Raw genomic sequence first — 16,123 nt, 5'->3', positions numbered from 1 at the left:
CAGAAGAATTGGAACGCGCTCAACTACTGGGTCCTTTCCCCTACTCAAAATATATCTCGTACAAACACATACATACAAATCAAATTTAATTCAAATCTCACTTGTCCAAATGTGCTCATTTTAAAATTAAATTATGAAATTAGAAATACTAAAATAACCATTACATAATACATACAATAATGGGATTAGATAAGCATTCATGATAATTTGATTACATGCGATTAGTAATGTACTCTTCAACAAATTCTTGTTCAAATTAAATATTATAGACAGATCCGTTATTATTTTATTTTTAATGAAAGCTGGAAGATAGACTTAAAAAGAGAACATTTTTTACAACAGTTCTCGCAGTCGCCTTGTACGTCGTAAAGTTGCAGGTTTAATGGTGGTTGCACCCAATAATTATGACGAGGTTTGAAACCGTTCATTGCCAACAATTATGGCACTCAAGATTTGCCGTGAACATCCATTCAGGGGTGGAAGAAATCTGAAGGAGCCAAGGTTATGTTGATGTTTAGTTAAAGTAAAATGAATGAAATACGCAATGACATCCATTGCCAATCTCAAGGCACTCTGCCAAGAGGGTTGCTTGAAAGAAGCCCTCCATTGTCTGCTTATAACGCACAGCAATCCTGTAGACTCCTCTACATATCTTCAACTTCTGCAGGCCTGCATTGCCAAGAAAGCGCTTTCAGAGGGCAAGCAAATTCACTCTTACATCAAGAGCAATGGATTTACATCTGCCACAAACGTTTTTTTGCAAAATGCATTTATCAACATGTATGATAAATGCGGAAGTTTGGTTGATGCCCGCAAAGTGTTTGACGAAATGACCGAACGAGACGTCTTCTCGTGGAATATGATTATTGCAGCTTACAGAAGACATGGACTTCCTCAAGAGGCATTTACACTGTTTCACCAAATGCAACGAAAAGCGGTTGTACAGCCTGATCAGTTCACCTTCTCTGCCGTTCTACCTGTGTGCGCTGACATGGCATCCTTGAAAAATGGTTTGCAGATTCATGGAAAGATCATTAGATGTGGGTTTGAAGCTCACAATGTTGTTGTGATGAATACGTTGATGGACATGTATGCAAAGTGTGGAAGAGTAGAGAAGGCACGTCAGCTGTTTGATAAAATGCCTCAGCCGAATGTAACGCCTAGTAAATTGTTTGACAAAATGTCCGAACGAGATGTGGTCGCACTTGAATTGTTTGATAAAATACCTCAACGAAATATGGTGTCATGGAATCTGATGATTGTAGGATATGCACGGAATGGACTTGTTGATGAAGCCTTGGAGCTTTATAAACAAATGCAATTGGCAGGTGTAGAGTCAAATCCCGCAACCTTTGCCAGTGTCCTACCGGCATGTGCCAAAAGGGGAGACTTAGAACAGGGTATGGAGATCCATAGAAAAGTAATGGGAAGTGGAGGTTTCGTGGATACTGCCATTGTGAATGCTTTGATAGACATGTATGCAAAATGTGGAAGCGTCAAGAAGGCACGTGAATTGTTTGATGAAATGCCTCAGAGAAGTGTGGTCTCATGGAATGTGATGATTACAGGATACATGCAAAATGGTGAATTGGATGAGGCTTTGAGGATTTTTGAAGAAATGCCTCAGCGAGACGTGGTGTCGTGGAATGCAGTGATTGTAGGCTGTGCACAAAATGGGCTTGCTGATAAAGCCTTGGAGTTTTTTATGACAATGCATTTTTCAGGTATAAAAGCAAACTGTACCACTTTCGTCAGCATCCTCCCAGCCTGTGCCAAAATAGGATCTTTGGAACGGGGTATTTGTATCCATCAAAAGATAATAGAAAGTGGGGTTGTGTCAGATGTTGTAGTTTCTAATGCTCTGATTGACATGTATGCGAAGTGTAGAAGCATCCAGAAGGCACGCAAAGTGTTTGACAAAACGCATAAGGAAGACTTGGTTACGTGGAATGCGATGATCACAGGATATGCACAAAATGGTTTTCTTGATGAAGCTGTAAGACTTTTAAAAAAAATGCCTCGACGAGATGTTGTTTCATGGACTGCAGTTATTGCTGGTTATGCACAACATGGACTTGGTGAAAAGGCTTTGGTTTTTTTTAAACAGATGCACTCAACATCTGTAAAGTCAGACTCATCAGCATTTGCCAGCGTCCTCCCAGCTTGTGCCAAAGTTGGAGCTTTAGAACAGGGTATTGAGATACATCAAAAAATAATCGAAAGCGGATTGTTGTCTGATGTGCTTGCAACTTCCCTGATAGATATGTATGCAAAATGTGGAAGCGTACAGAAGGCACGCAAACTGTTTGGCAAATTGCATGATGAAGACATTATATCATCGAATGCAATGATTACAGGATATGCTCAAAATGGTGTTCTTGATGAGGCTTTACGTATTTTCAAAGAAATGCCTCAACGAGATGTGGTCTCATGGACTGCAATTGTTGCTGGATATGCACACAATGGACTTGTTGAAAAATCCTTTGAAACTTTTAAGCAAATGCAAATAGCTGGCGTGGAGCCAGACTCATCAGCCGTTGCTAGCATCCTCCCATCTTGTGCCAAAATTGGAGCTTTGGAACAGGGTATGGAGATCCATCAAAGAATAATCGAAAATGGATTTTTGTCAGATATCGTTGTGGCAAACTCCCTAATGGACATGTATGCAAAATGTGGATGCATACAGAAGGCACGTCGATTGTTTGAAAAAATACATCATCTAGATGTGGCCTCATGGAATGCCATGATTGCTGGATATGCAATGCACGGCTTTAGCAAGGATGCACTCAAACATTTTGATTTAATGAAGCAGTCCGGAACAAATCCCAACCATATTAGCCTTGTGTCTATTTTATTCGCATGCAGTCATGCTGGTCTAGTTGATGAGGGCTGTAAATACTTTAATCAGATGAGTGACTCTTATTGCATCATGCCCACAATGGATCATTATGTGTGCATGGTTGACCTTCTTGGGCGTGCTGGTTATCTTGAGGAAACCTTAAACTTTATCATCAAATTGCCAACAAAACCTGACGTGGTTGTGTGGATGTGTTTGCTTGGAGTGTGTAGATCACATAAGAAAATGGAGCTAGGAGAATTTGTGGCAAGGATCCTTTTTGATTTGGACCCTAAAAATCCTGCACCTCATGTTCTTCTGTCAAACATTTACTCAGAAGTAGGCAGGTGGCGTGATTCTCAAACTTTAAGGAAATTGATGAAGGATAGAGGAATCAGAAAGATCCCTGGATGCAGCTGGATTGAAGTCCATAAAATGGTACATGCATTCTGTATAGGAGACAGATCACACCCACAAACACAAGAAATCTATGAAAAGTTGGAGAAATTGTCTTGGGAGATAAAGGCAGCAGGGTATGTTCCAGATGTAAGATCTGTAATGAATGATGTAGAGGACGAGGAGAAGGAATTACTCCTCTGCCACCACAGTGAGAGATTGGCAATTGCGTACGGGTTGTTAAACATGCTGCCTGGAACAACTATTAGAGTTGTCAAAAACCTTAGAGTATGTGGTGACTGCCACACTGCAACCAAATTTATCTCCAAGATTGTTGGAAGAGAAATTGTAGTTAGAGATGCAAACCGTTTCCATCATTTCAAACATGGACAATGTTCTTGTGGAGATTACTGGTGATTCTAAATTAACCAAGCTATACTTGTAGGCTTGCAATATAACAAGGTGCATGGTATCAGACTCACAGTGGTAAGAACAAATTCAGTTTTACTTTCAATTCTTAAAAAATGTTTAGGATGTCTTGTCAGTGTTTGGGGAGTCATACTATGTTTTGACTTGATGAAATGATATTTTAAACTATGCATCACTTCTTAGATATACTGAAAGGGTTTTTGTACAGGCATTCACTAGAGTGCTCAAATAACGAGTTTGAGAATAATGTAGATTTATTCAAAGCTGTTTTAAATGAATCTACATCAGTTCAATTTGTAAAATCCTTGTTTTATAATACCAATGAGAAACTGTGATATTCAACTATTTTTCAGAAAGCTTGTTGAACTGTCGACTGAAAAGCTGGAAGATGTCGAAGAATTTGGTTGGAGGAAAAGGAAATTTGTTCCACCAGAAGGATTGATGAGAAGGGCTTGTCATCAAACTAAGGCCTGGATACAGTAAGAGAATCTTTTTATAGAAGTTTATTCCTGCCTTTGTTATTTTGTATGCTTATATGTGGATTAACTCTAGTGCCTTGTGTCTATGTTAGGTTCTCCATTTGGACCTCAATTATATGTATCAACCTATAAATCCGAATTTCCATCGGCCATAGTAGATTTTGTGTCATTTATGGTTATACAATGTCAAGGATATTCTGGATCGATTTAGATGTGATTTTTTAAAATTCTTTTGCAGACAGAAAAGTCACGAGGCTCTGGAGCTATTGAAAAGCCCTGTGATAATTCATAAAAATCTGTTCTGCTACCGAGGAACCATTACATATGTTCCTTCTATACAAATATTATTGTTTGTAAATGAGAAATCGTTAAACCATTTCTAACAATGATTAGATATTTCTAACGAGATTTGGCATGTTCATTGTATTCCTGACAGTTTATATGCTTGTGGCATTCACAATTTTTTCAAATATTGTACTCACATATTAGAAAAACATACCTAATAAAAGTATATAAAATGGCATTAGTGAAAAAAGGACGGATAGGTAATGACCTTAACAATGGCCATCGTGAGCTTCGCCAAGATATAGACATTATTGAGCGCAGGGATTTGTGATAAGGGTAAAATAAACTGTGCAATTAGTGCCATCTAAATTTATAAAGGAAAATACTTCGTGACCACGTTAGGTACAGGCCAACTAACGATACAGTAAACTATGTGGTTGGGCTCAACTTTTTGAAAAAGAAACATATTTTTTTGACACTACAAGTGCAAAGCACAACACTTATGAGAAGAAAGCTCTACAAAAACTTATGTGGAACAAGGTGAGACCATGTCATGATGAAAAGGAACATTACAGTTATTATCAGAGTGATAGGTCATATCGTGGCGAAAATGGATACTTTGGTTTTGCAGTTCTTATATAATGACAGTTCTTATATAATGACAGTTCTTATATAATGACTTAAAGCATCCGCTAGTGACTTATAAGTTTCATATATATTTAAAGTTCAGGCACTCTTTTTACCTTCAAATAATGAATTAAAGCATCCCTTTGATTTACAAGTTTCAAAGGTAATTGAAGTTCACAAACTCTTTTTAGCCCCAAATAATGCTATTTATGTGATCTTACTATCACATTTCTTAATCTACAAACTTTTTGAAGAGTACATTTATCTACATACAGTTTTGCACCATTTTAACTAACTACAATAAATTTTTCATTTTGCTCTTTAGACTCTTTAGTTCTACTGCACATTTCAATGAACAGTCTTCTAGGCTTTCTAGTAAGGTTGGGTCAAGGACTTGCTAGTATTTGTTTTATGCAATTCCTCCCTACATAATTTCATACAACCTTATAATTTCTAAAAATTAGTTAGTAGTCTATGTACTTTCATGGTGGAGATAGAGGGCCACTAAATAAGTATATTGAAGGTTTTTGTTTGTAATTGTTATAATGTTCATTGATGGTTTTGTTTACATCTATAGGTTTAAGAATATAGAGCTGTATTAAGATTTCCATTTCATGTATAATATTCTTATAGTTTATACATGATTAAAAATACTTGAATGTTAACGTACTTTTTTTTTAAATTAAAAAATACAAAATATTAATAAAATTTGAATGCTTTATTGTTATTTAGTATTACGAATGTGAAAGTTCCATGGACCAACTAAAAAAAACAATAAGACTATTGATAAGAATTTCCTTTGAATCTTATTGAATTCAACACCTATAAAGAAAGTTAGAAGAAAGAAAATAGCATGCTTATGAATATTCCTTGTAGTACCCACTCAAACTGTCTAAATAATTGCTTATACCTTTAATAAATCAACAAAGAATGTAAATATCTTCTAGTTTCATTTAAATATTATATTAGGGTAACTAAGTGTTCCCATGGGAATATTTTAGTGCTCTTATATTAGGGTGACCATAATGTTTCATTATTAATGTAAATATTTTTTGTAATGTGTCATAGGAATTAAACATTTGGCATCCCTTAATATAATTGTACATCTCTAGTACTAGAAATTGAATCATCACTCAAGCTTTTTTTGTGTAGCACTAAACACTTCTCATAGTTAGTATTTTATATTTTTCTAATAGAATTAGAATTAATAAGGACAAGAATAATCAATTTTCTTAGAATTAGATCAAATAAAAGCATGATTATATCTCATTTATATTCATAGACTGTGCATCACTAGACCTATGAATGTGAGTGTATCTAATCTTAATATCCACAACCAGAAGAATAAACTTTAGAAGAAAAATGCTCAATAAGATATACATTTCTTCAAAATAACCATTTCTATTAAACTCATTAATGAGAAATTTTAAAAAAAAAATACTTCTTTTATTTTAAACACTAAATAATTATAGCAAAAAAATCCTAAATGAACACAACTTTCCTTGCAAAAAAGATAGCAAATTGAATTCTTACAAGGTTTCAACAACTATGTATCCTAATTGACTTATGAGTCGTGACTTTTTTAGCTTAAATTTGTAGAGACAATCTATTAACTGAATGTTTTGTAATTTTTTTAATATCTAAATTTTATAGTGCTATTGAGCCACCAACTTCATACGAGACCCCAAAATTTTAAACCATACCGCCTTTTTCCTCAAATCTAATCCTTGCATCCTCACATTCTAAAACAATCGAATAAAGTGAAAAGCGTTATCTATTTTTGTCTAAAGAAGAGATAACATGAAAAAATCTCTTAATGTATTTATTATTGTACATTATTTTGTCCCCTAAATGATATAGAGGTCTCCTTGTTCTAGATCTTTAGAAGAAATAAATGCTTATATAGAACTCAATTAATGGAAACTGTATGGGTGGGAGTTTGGATGTAAAAATCATTTGACAACATATAAATTAAATTATTTATATTGGAATGAATTTTCTACAGGTTCCACTTGTTAGGACCCGGAGGCAACTGAGAGGGGGGGGGTCAATCAGTTGTCTATTAATTTCAACCCAAATATAACTTAACCAAACTTAGTGCATAATACCGGTAAACCAAACTTTAATGTCGGTAGACAGTTTAATAGTTAATTGTAATATCGGTAAAGTTTAATGCATGAAACAGAAAGACAAATAACATACACAACACATAACACAGTTATTTGTATGTGGAAACCCTGTAAGGGGAAAAACCACGGTGGGAAACCTTACCCACAATTAGATGATACTGCTGCAGATAGTATGTGTGTACAAATGGGGTCTGCACATGCAGAAAGGCCAACTGCCTAGAGCTCACTGCTCAATCACAAAATGGGAGTCACACTGACTACAATTGGATGGTTAAATCTAATGATAATGTACTGCTCAAAATAGCATCTTCATATGTTGGATTCAGTATCGGTTAAGCTCTAATTTGCCTTCCTCATTCCTTCCTTGAATATTCAAATGATGTATGTTGTATAGCTTATATTCACATATACCTTGTTACAATCCTTTTCCCTCTTCTATATAATCTCACAAATGAGATCTTACATATATACCAAAACCTAAGACCAATTGTGTAGGTCGGCTCACTAAGATATTACAATTAAATCAATTACAAATGAATCAATATGCGATGCATGATGTCGGCTCAATACATTTACAATAATAACAAATCATCTCCATAACGTATCGTGCTGATCTGGAATAGATAACGCTTGTCGGTCCATAACCTAGACCTATTTGTCGGTAACTGTAAATATGCAAACTCGATTGTACCAATAATTAAATCACCAAAACCAAGTGTCCAAACAATGTCTTCGACATAACCAAGTAATCTCCAGATGATAACAGCTCATCCTAAGTGCCGGTGAACAATATAACCTGTCGGTTAACCAAATACCGGTGACTGTGCATAAGACATTGAACATGTCGTGAACATAACCAAAGATCTCCACAAGGATAAGTGTTGACATCAATGACAAAACCAATGCAATACATCCATAATACCAACACCACTTACATCTATTAAAATATTTAATAATATCTAACTTGATCATTATGTCCATGTAGAGTATAAATTAAAACCACTTATAACATGTGGAAGTGGATTAAGCTCATTTGTACTCTAATGCTCTATTTAGACTATCTAGACAATGTAATCTAATTTAAAAGAATAAAAAATAAATCTAAGATATTATATATATATGAATTATTTTTAATAAAATAAAATATTACAAGATAATGTATAATTTAGTTTGATTTTTATTTATGTCTTTGTCATTTCTAAATTATACTTACCAAATTTTGGTGCAATATTGTTGTAATATGTATAATGATAATGTTGTCCAAACACAACAAAACAATGAAAAAGTCAATCTATAACAACTAGAACCATAGAGAATAAAAACACACATAACATAACACAAGAAATAACCATCATACTATATAATAGCAATAAAATGATCTTAACTATATTAATTTTAAATTAAATGACTAATTGACAAAGAGAAGTCTAAGAATGTGAAACTTGTATATGAAAATATCAACAAAAATATATACGGTTGAGATAGAGAGAAAGGGGATGGTTGTTAGGGAGCTCGTCAAAATGGTCAAGCTCTTATTTTGGTCTTCTAACCTTAATGAGAAATCAAATAGAAAATAGATTGAAAGTGACTGTTGTGTGTCTAGAATTAAAAGAAACACTCAATTAATAAAATATGAGAATAGTAGTAAATGTATCTATCACTATCCTATAATATATGGAAATAGGGATGAGAGATGGAATGTAATATTCAAATATGTCAATAAAGATTTCAAGAATATCAAGGTAATGTGGATAGAAAGCTTTGTATTAGTTGTTCAAGAAAGTGCAAAGCACAATGAAAACTCCAAGATAATTTAAATACTCACAAATCAGAAAAGAAAATATATTTTGTTAATACAAAAAAACTATGCCATAGTTACACATACAAACTAGAAATGAAAAAAGATTTGAAAATAAAATGAGAGCTAGAAATGAACAATGATAATATCACCTAGTTATAAAGTTTAGAAAGAGTTTCAAAGTAAGTGAAGAAAAGTTGTCCTTGTTCAAGAAGATATTTCTCCAAGAAAATCCAATAAAATAGGAAGTAAATAATGTCATCAAAGAGAACTTACAAACTTCCAAGTATTTATAATAGATAATAAAAAATTATGATAAAACTCTCATAAGAGAGCTCACAAATGTTTGCCACCCGATCGGAATTTGAATTTGATTTTTCAACGTTAAGTTTAACCATATGAAACAGAAGTGTAGCGGCCTACTCGGCAGCTGAGGTGGCACTAGTCTTTCTTTGGAAGTAGGTTGTATTCATTATAAGTTGTTCGTAAATTCTAATTGGTGATGAAGATGGATTTTAGGTGAAGTTGCATTTATGGCTCTCTCAGGTGTGGTTGTCCATGCTAGTAAACAAAGCCAAACTTCAAGGATTGTGCCACCCTTTCTACTCAAGTGTACTTGGCGGAGTTTTCTCTTCCTTCTTCAAATTTAAAAGAGAGAGAAAATAGGAGTCATAGATAAATTAGTTGGTGGTCCTATTCTCCTATCCACTTTGAGATGGTAATTTCTATCTTTTGTAGACCCTTTGTGGGCTATTTCCATCCAACTCAGCTAGCTTTGTTATACTAAATTGGCATGATGATTTGTCTTCGTGCTCGAGATTTTCTGAGACCTGCTACTATGTTTCTTGGATTTCCATCTCTCAAGAGCACCTACATTTAAGGCCTCTGTCTATTCCACTTGCTTTGAAAGCCGAAAAGCAGGGAAGGATGAGTTAATGCTCTCTCTGTGGTAATCTTGATTGACGTTTAAGCTAATCCCACGTCAAGTTGGCCAATCCAAATTGAGGATGACAAGGCGTATCCAAGGGTTAAGAAAATTAATATTCATCAACTCGTAGGATGGGAATGTCTTATCAAACAACTCATCACTAAAGGCGACAGATATTTCTTGAGCGAGATGATTGATTTCTTTAATGAAGGCATTTCATTCTTTTCAATATACTCTTAGCTCCCCGTCTTGATTTTCGTCCTGATTTTTTCTAACTTATTCTTCTTTAAGTTGTTTGGCCTTCTTGTGTTGATAGCAAGGTTTCTTCTTTCCAGACTCGACAATGGCAGAATCTTCTAGGATTATCGTCAAGCTATTCTCATACCCCATTTCATTCTTTGGGGTGGATACTCTGATTTCCTTATCTAGCCATGTCCTTCAATGCTTCTTTAAGGAAATCGCGGACTTGAGAATCAAGCGACTTCTCCGCACGGTTAATCCCCTGGTTATTTTGGCAACAAAAATGGTTTTGGGATAGGGCCATCTAGACAAGAAGGAATACTATAGGGATAATACACATATATCTTCACGGTTTGTTGCTTCAGTCCATGATGCAGGCTTCTCAAAATCTCTCACCTCCGCCCTTGCTACTGAATTGTTTGAGCCGGAATTGCTAGGAGGGCTTGATAAGGTCCTATTCTACACCCTGCCTAGTTCTAGTGTTCTGAGGTCGGCTGACATTGAAGCTTCTCACGAATATGGAGACACTATTAATTTTTATCCCCCCTACTAGATCTCAAGGGCCCTACTAGGAGAAAGTGAAGAAGTTGATAAATACAACTTCGCAGATCCCAAGAACACCTGCAAGCAAAATACCTGTCACAAGAGAAGAATGGAGGCAAAAAGCAATAATGGCTCTAACAAAGAAGATTATCATTCAGGGAGGGAATAAAATAAAAATTACAATACAATCCTTATAAAAGGAGAATAGCAACCCTAAAGGTGTGCAACCCTAAAGAAACCCTAAGGGGATAATGTGTATGTAATAATTAGAATAATTATTAAATACCTACAATATTATTAAAAGCCTAAGTTTAGCTTAAGCATAGAGGATAATAGACTAATAATTAAATAAATAATTATTAGCTAATACATGATAACTCTAACACCCCCCCTTAAGATGAACTTAGGGAGTAGCTAAATAAATGCATGAAGCAAAAAATGCAAATACATGATGAAGGCAAATTTAGGTCCCGACAACAAAGCCTAATGAGGTGCCCAAGTACAAAATATCTTTGTAAAGTGGAGAAATAGAGAAAACCTCATGGGAAAAAACTCTACTCCAAAAAGAGATGAAATACAACTGAAGGACTGAAGAAGCCTCCAAACAAGAATGTTCCAAAAGATAGGAACAAAAGAAGAGCAGAAGAATCACTGAAGCGTGAAGAACCTGCAAACACTGTCGAAGAATAACTGTCGATCTGAAGAACCTCCACTAAAATAGAAGATGATCAGGTAGAGAAGACTGTAATCTGCATGAGAGCCCTCAAATAACACTACTCGAATCAAATGGCAAACAAAGGCAAACAACTGAACTTGAAGATACAAATGGCAAAAAACACCAATGTCTGAAGAGTTGATCAATCGAAGATGGAAGGTTGCCTCCAAAATAGGAATGAAAGAGTGTCCATATGGGAAATGATCCATCTCACCGAAATGCATAGGTAACCAACTACTGTATCCGCCTAGTACATAGGAACAAATACTTAATACATAGCTCATTCCAACGAACCAAGGAAGCATTAGAACCAACAACTAACAGGAGAAACCCCCCATAATGCTGACAAGGGAGAGTTGATAGGTACACTAAAACTGAATGCCAATAAAAACTGCATGACGAAGAACTAGGAACATCTAGAGTGCAGCAGAAAGTACAAACACATATAAAGGATAGTGTTGTGGAAGGAACAGTCACTTGACACACTTCATGAGGCTAATGTCATGAAAGGAACACTCGCGTGACAAAGGTAGATGGCAAACAAAGGCAAACATCAAACCCCACATGGAACTTTATAATGGAATGCGAGTACAATAAGGCACAAGATGTGCAAGATCCCAAGCATGCAAGGCATAGTGGCACTTTATCTCAGTGCGTTTGCACAAAAAAAATGCTTACAAAATGATGTATACAATGCTCAAAGAAGACAAAAGGCTAGAAATACATGAAGAATAGCCAACAATAAGTCATTCCACCCAAACGATAAGTTTCCAAGAGCTCAAATGTCCAAGTAATTCACCAGTGTGAAAACACAAAAAACTAAATAAAATGTACCTGGAGTCTAAATAAAATGTATTTGGAAAAAGTGCATAGATGGTTGTGAAGAGCTCTGAAACACCGTCCCAACGTCGCTAGAATCGTGAAAAACGGAGAAACTGGCGAAAAGATATGAGCTTGGGACTGAAAACAACACCTCTGACTTCAAATGGCTATAGAATGTACCAACAAAAAAACTAGCTGATAAAAACCACAAATCTGGAAAGTAGACGAAACCAGATTTCCAACAATATCTCGTTTGCCCAAAAACGATATTGTATGCCCAAGTTATGACCCAAAAAAAAACCCTCTTTTAGGGCACAAAGAGGGTCACAGGGGGGCCATGCAAGTTGTCCGTACCGCTGATGTCAGCGAAATATTCCCAGAATATTCTCACCTGCCAAAAAAAAACCCTCCGTCGGAAAAAAAAAATTCATCACTTGAAAAATGCGCTGTCGGAAAAAGGTGTCGTCAAGAAAAGATGTCGGCAGCTAGAAAAAAAAAAAAAAAAAACTCGTCGGAAACAATATGTCGACTACCAGAAAAGGACAAGGCCCGGGAGAGGATGACGGGGTGGGGAAGTGGCGACTGCTGGAAATGGCAACAGCAGCGGCTATGGCCAGCGGGCAGGGTCCGGCAAAGCAGGGCTGCTAGGAGGCAAGCTGGAGGTGGTGGAGCAGGGCGGCTAGGAGGCGGGCTGGAGCCAACGGAGCAGGGCGATTGGGACCAAAGAAAATGGTCTTCCAATGGTAGAGGGCGGTGATGTGTTGGCCAACCCTACTGCAAGCCTGACGCGTGCAGTCCATACAGACTGCAACAGGGGGTATGCCCCCCCCGGCTTTAAAAAACATTTCTTTTTAAAAGAAAATTTACAATTTTTGTCATTTTGGCTTGGGTATGCCATAAAAATGCCCATAATAAAAAAAAAAAATTTAAAAATTTGGACAAATTTCTCGAAATTCGTGCCAAAATTGGGCAAAAACAAAAAAATCTCCAGAGGATAAAGTTGTCCAAATTGGACATATTTTATATGAAAATGGGGGGTTTTGGGTGTTCTGAGCTCAACGATGAGGTCTTTTTGAGCCCAAAATGACCAGAAACAAAAAAATCTCCCCAAATGCAAATTTAAAAACTCTGAAAAAAGCTTGAAACCCTCCTCCAAAACATCTTCTAAAAAATCAAGAACAAGTAGTAGCAGATGTAAGCTTTGATACCATGAAGAATTGAGAAATACAACTTCGGAGATCCCAAGAACACCTTCAAGCAAAATACCTGTCACAAGAGAAGAATGGAGGCAAAAAGCAATAATGGCTCTGAAGAAGAAGATTATCATTCAGAGAGGGAATAAAATAAAAAGTACAGTACAATCCTTATAAAAGGAGAATAGTAACCCTAAAGAAACCCTAAAGGGATAATGTGTATGTAATAATTAGAATAATTATTAAATACCTACAATATTATTAAAAGTCTAAGTCTAGCTTAATTGTAGAGGATAATAAACTAATAATTAAATAAATAAGTATTAGCTAATACGTGATAACTCTAACAGAAAGCATAGAAAAAATGAAGTAGCGGCAGTAGAATTCTTGAAGTGGAGAATTATATTGGATCAATCTAGAGACCTAAATAAGGAGAAAGATTTCAAAGAGTATGCCACTCTTAATGGCTTCCTCTTGGCTAAAGAAACAAATGTCCCTCCCCTCCCAAGTGGAGAATCTCAAATTGACATGTCAAGTGCTAGTGACAACGATGGAAGCAGTGGACTGGGTCATGGTAGGGGTCGTGGCAATAGAAGGGGTCGAGCTCATGCTTCAAGGGCCTAAATCATGTTGCTAGTTTTTTCCAAAAACAGAGAAATATGCATCCCTTTGCTTTTTTGTCATTAAGCTTTGTAAAGACAAAAAATTTCTAGTCCGAAGAGACTGATAGAAGTTTGTTTTTAGTTTGCTCATGGTGGTCAAAACTGTTTCTTTTTTTGGTGGTTTAGCCACTAGCCTGGTCAGCAAGGATTTTGTTTTGTTTAATTTTGTTAAAAAATAACTTTTATTAATATAAAAAAATTTGGCTCTACCTTTATCAATCAAAAAACAAAGTATGGTGTGGAATATTGTTGTAGAAATATCCAAGTTGTATGAGAGTTCTAGAATGTAGGAGCAACAAAACCATTAACTAGAGTCAATTGCATAGAAAGAGATAAAGAGAATCTCAATTTTTTTAATTTATAATCATTTATTATTATTTTTAGAAAAGAGGTTACATGAATATTATCCAAATATGACAAAAGATGGGTGAAGAGTCATTACAATAAAAGAAAAGTTGAAATATCATTATATTAAAAATTTATTAGAAATTGTATGATTATACACAAAATCACAACTACACAAACATCTGCACGATTGCATTTTACTTTAAAAAAATAAAATTAAAAATATTATGAAAAAAAAATACCAATAAAATAAATACAAAACATTAAAAATTTATAATAAGAAAAATAAACCCACAAAAGTATTGAAAAAAAAATTAGATATGAAATTTTCGACATTAAAACCTGACATTTGTTATGTATGAAAAGATGTAATGGTTCTTGGGAAGATGATCCATTATTTGTTATATGGTAAAATAAACAAAAGTCAATTGAGTACTCAGTAGACATAAAACTTGGAATTAAATCTTCCAATTTTAATCCAGTTAACTTCAAAATAATTCTGTATACTATTTTCATAATGCAGTCGACTAATAGTCATATAATTTGTGAACATGAGTCACATTTGGTATTGGGATCAATCTAGAATGATTGAGATGTTTTCATATGGTTTGATTTTTTTTTATTCTACTACATTTAACTCATAGATTTGATGATGTTCCAAAGGGTTTGCTAGGGAAGAATGAAAAAATTGTACAACTTAGTTGAATCTTTTTAGTTTCTTTTATTTTTAAGATTATATGAAATTAAGTCAAGTATGTTTTGAAAGTTTATTTATATTCTTACAAGAAGAGTTATAGGAGCTTCTACAAAGAATTTAGCTGCATGTATAGGATTCATATTGATTTATTAATATTAGAATAAATTTTGTGTTTGACTAAATAATGTAATTTTAAAGTTTTAGAGATGAATCCTATTATTTGATGATATTTGCGAAAAATTCATTACATAAGGAAAAAATATTTTTACGTTTTAAAATAGAAATATAGACATTTCAAATTGACCACATTGTAGTGACACACGCAATATTATCTTCTAAGACCATCTTAACACCATGTCATCACCATATAGATAATTAATTAAATAATTTTAATTAGGATAACTTCTCTTATTCATCCAAAATAAATATATTAATTTATTTTCACTAATTAAACAAATAAGTTATATTATTTAATTCATTATTTGATATGATCCACTTTATATATTATCTACAATTAAATAAATAAATAATTTAATTAGTCACATAAGTCAAGCTAATAATACATCTCCAATGTTCGTTCCTACACTATATCTTTAAATCCCAACCATTCACATAAAAATAATCTCAAAGTAACTCTAACAACCAACTACCAAAGTCATTTCAATCAATTCTATTCATCTATCTACAATCAATCTTGATCATTTTTAATGTTAAGATACTCAAAACATTAGCTTGTTTTAAAATTTAATGTATCTTAACGATCCATCTTCAAATCTAGATCTTTTATATTCTCAAAAATCTACAAATCAACCCTCAATCATTCAATAAATAATAAACGATCAATTCATATGTATATATTTGAAGAGTAACCAATACCACATCAAACATCCAAGATTTACATTTGATAATAGTTTACCAATTTTTCATTGTATTTGTATTATTAGTTTGCTATATCTAAAATATTCTTAGATTTATATCAATTAGCTATTATTCATTCTA

General features: G+C 34.4%; 1 protein-coding gene across 2 annotated transcripts; it reads left to right on the top strand.

Annotated features, from left to right (window-relative positions):
* Positions 1–282: 282 nt before the first annotated feature.
* Positions 283–4,559, top strand: LOC131063475 (pentatricopeptide repeat-containing protein At2g22070). 2 transcript variants are annotated; one of them, XM_057997296.2, is made up of 3 exons: positions 283–3,718; positions 4,015–4,140; positions 4,379–4,559. In XM_057997296.2, the coding sequence occupies exon 1, from the start codon at positions 533–535 to the stop codon at positions 3,647–3,649; it is 3,117 nt and encodes a 1,038-aa protein (XP_057853279.2). In that variant the 5' UTR covers positions 283–532; the 3' UTR covers positions 3,650–3,718; positions 4,015–4,140; positions 4,379–4,559. The 2 variants fall into 2 exon arrangements, with proteins under 2 accessions (XP_057853279.2, XP_057853278.2); XM_057997295.2 differs by having other exon boundaries at positions 4,233–4,559.
* Positions 4,560–16,123: the final 11,564 nt, after the last annotated feature.

Source organism: Cryptomeria japonica, chromosome 7 (assembly GCF_030272615.1).
Source record: "Cryptomeria japonica chromosome 7, Sugi_1.0, whole genome shotgun sequence".
Taxonomy (NCBI): domain Eukaryota; kingdom Viridiplantae; phylum Streptophyta; class Pinopsida; order Cupressales; family Cupressaceae; genus Cryptomeria; species Cryptomeria japonica.
The sequence above is the reverse complement of the archived record's forward strand: the minus strand, read 5'-3'. Positions and strand labels throughout refer to the sequence as shown.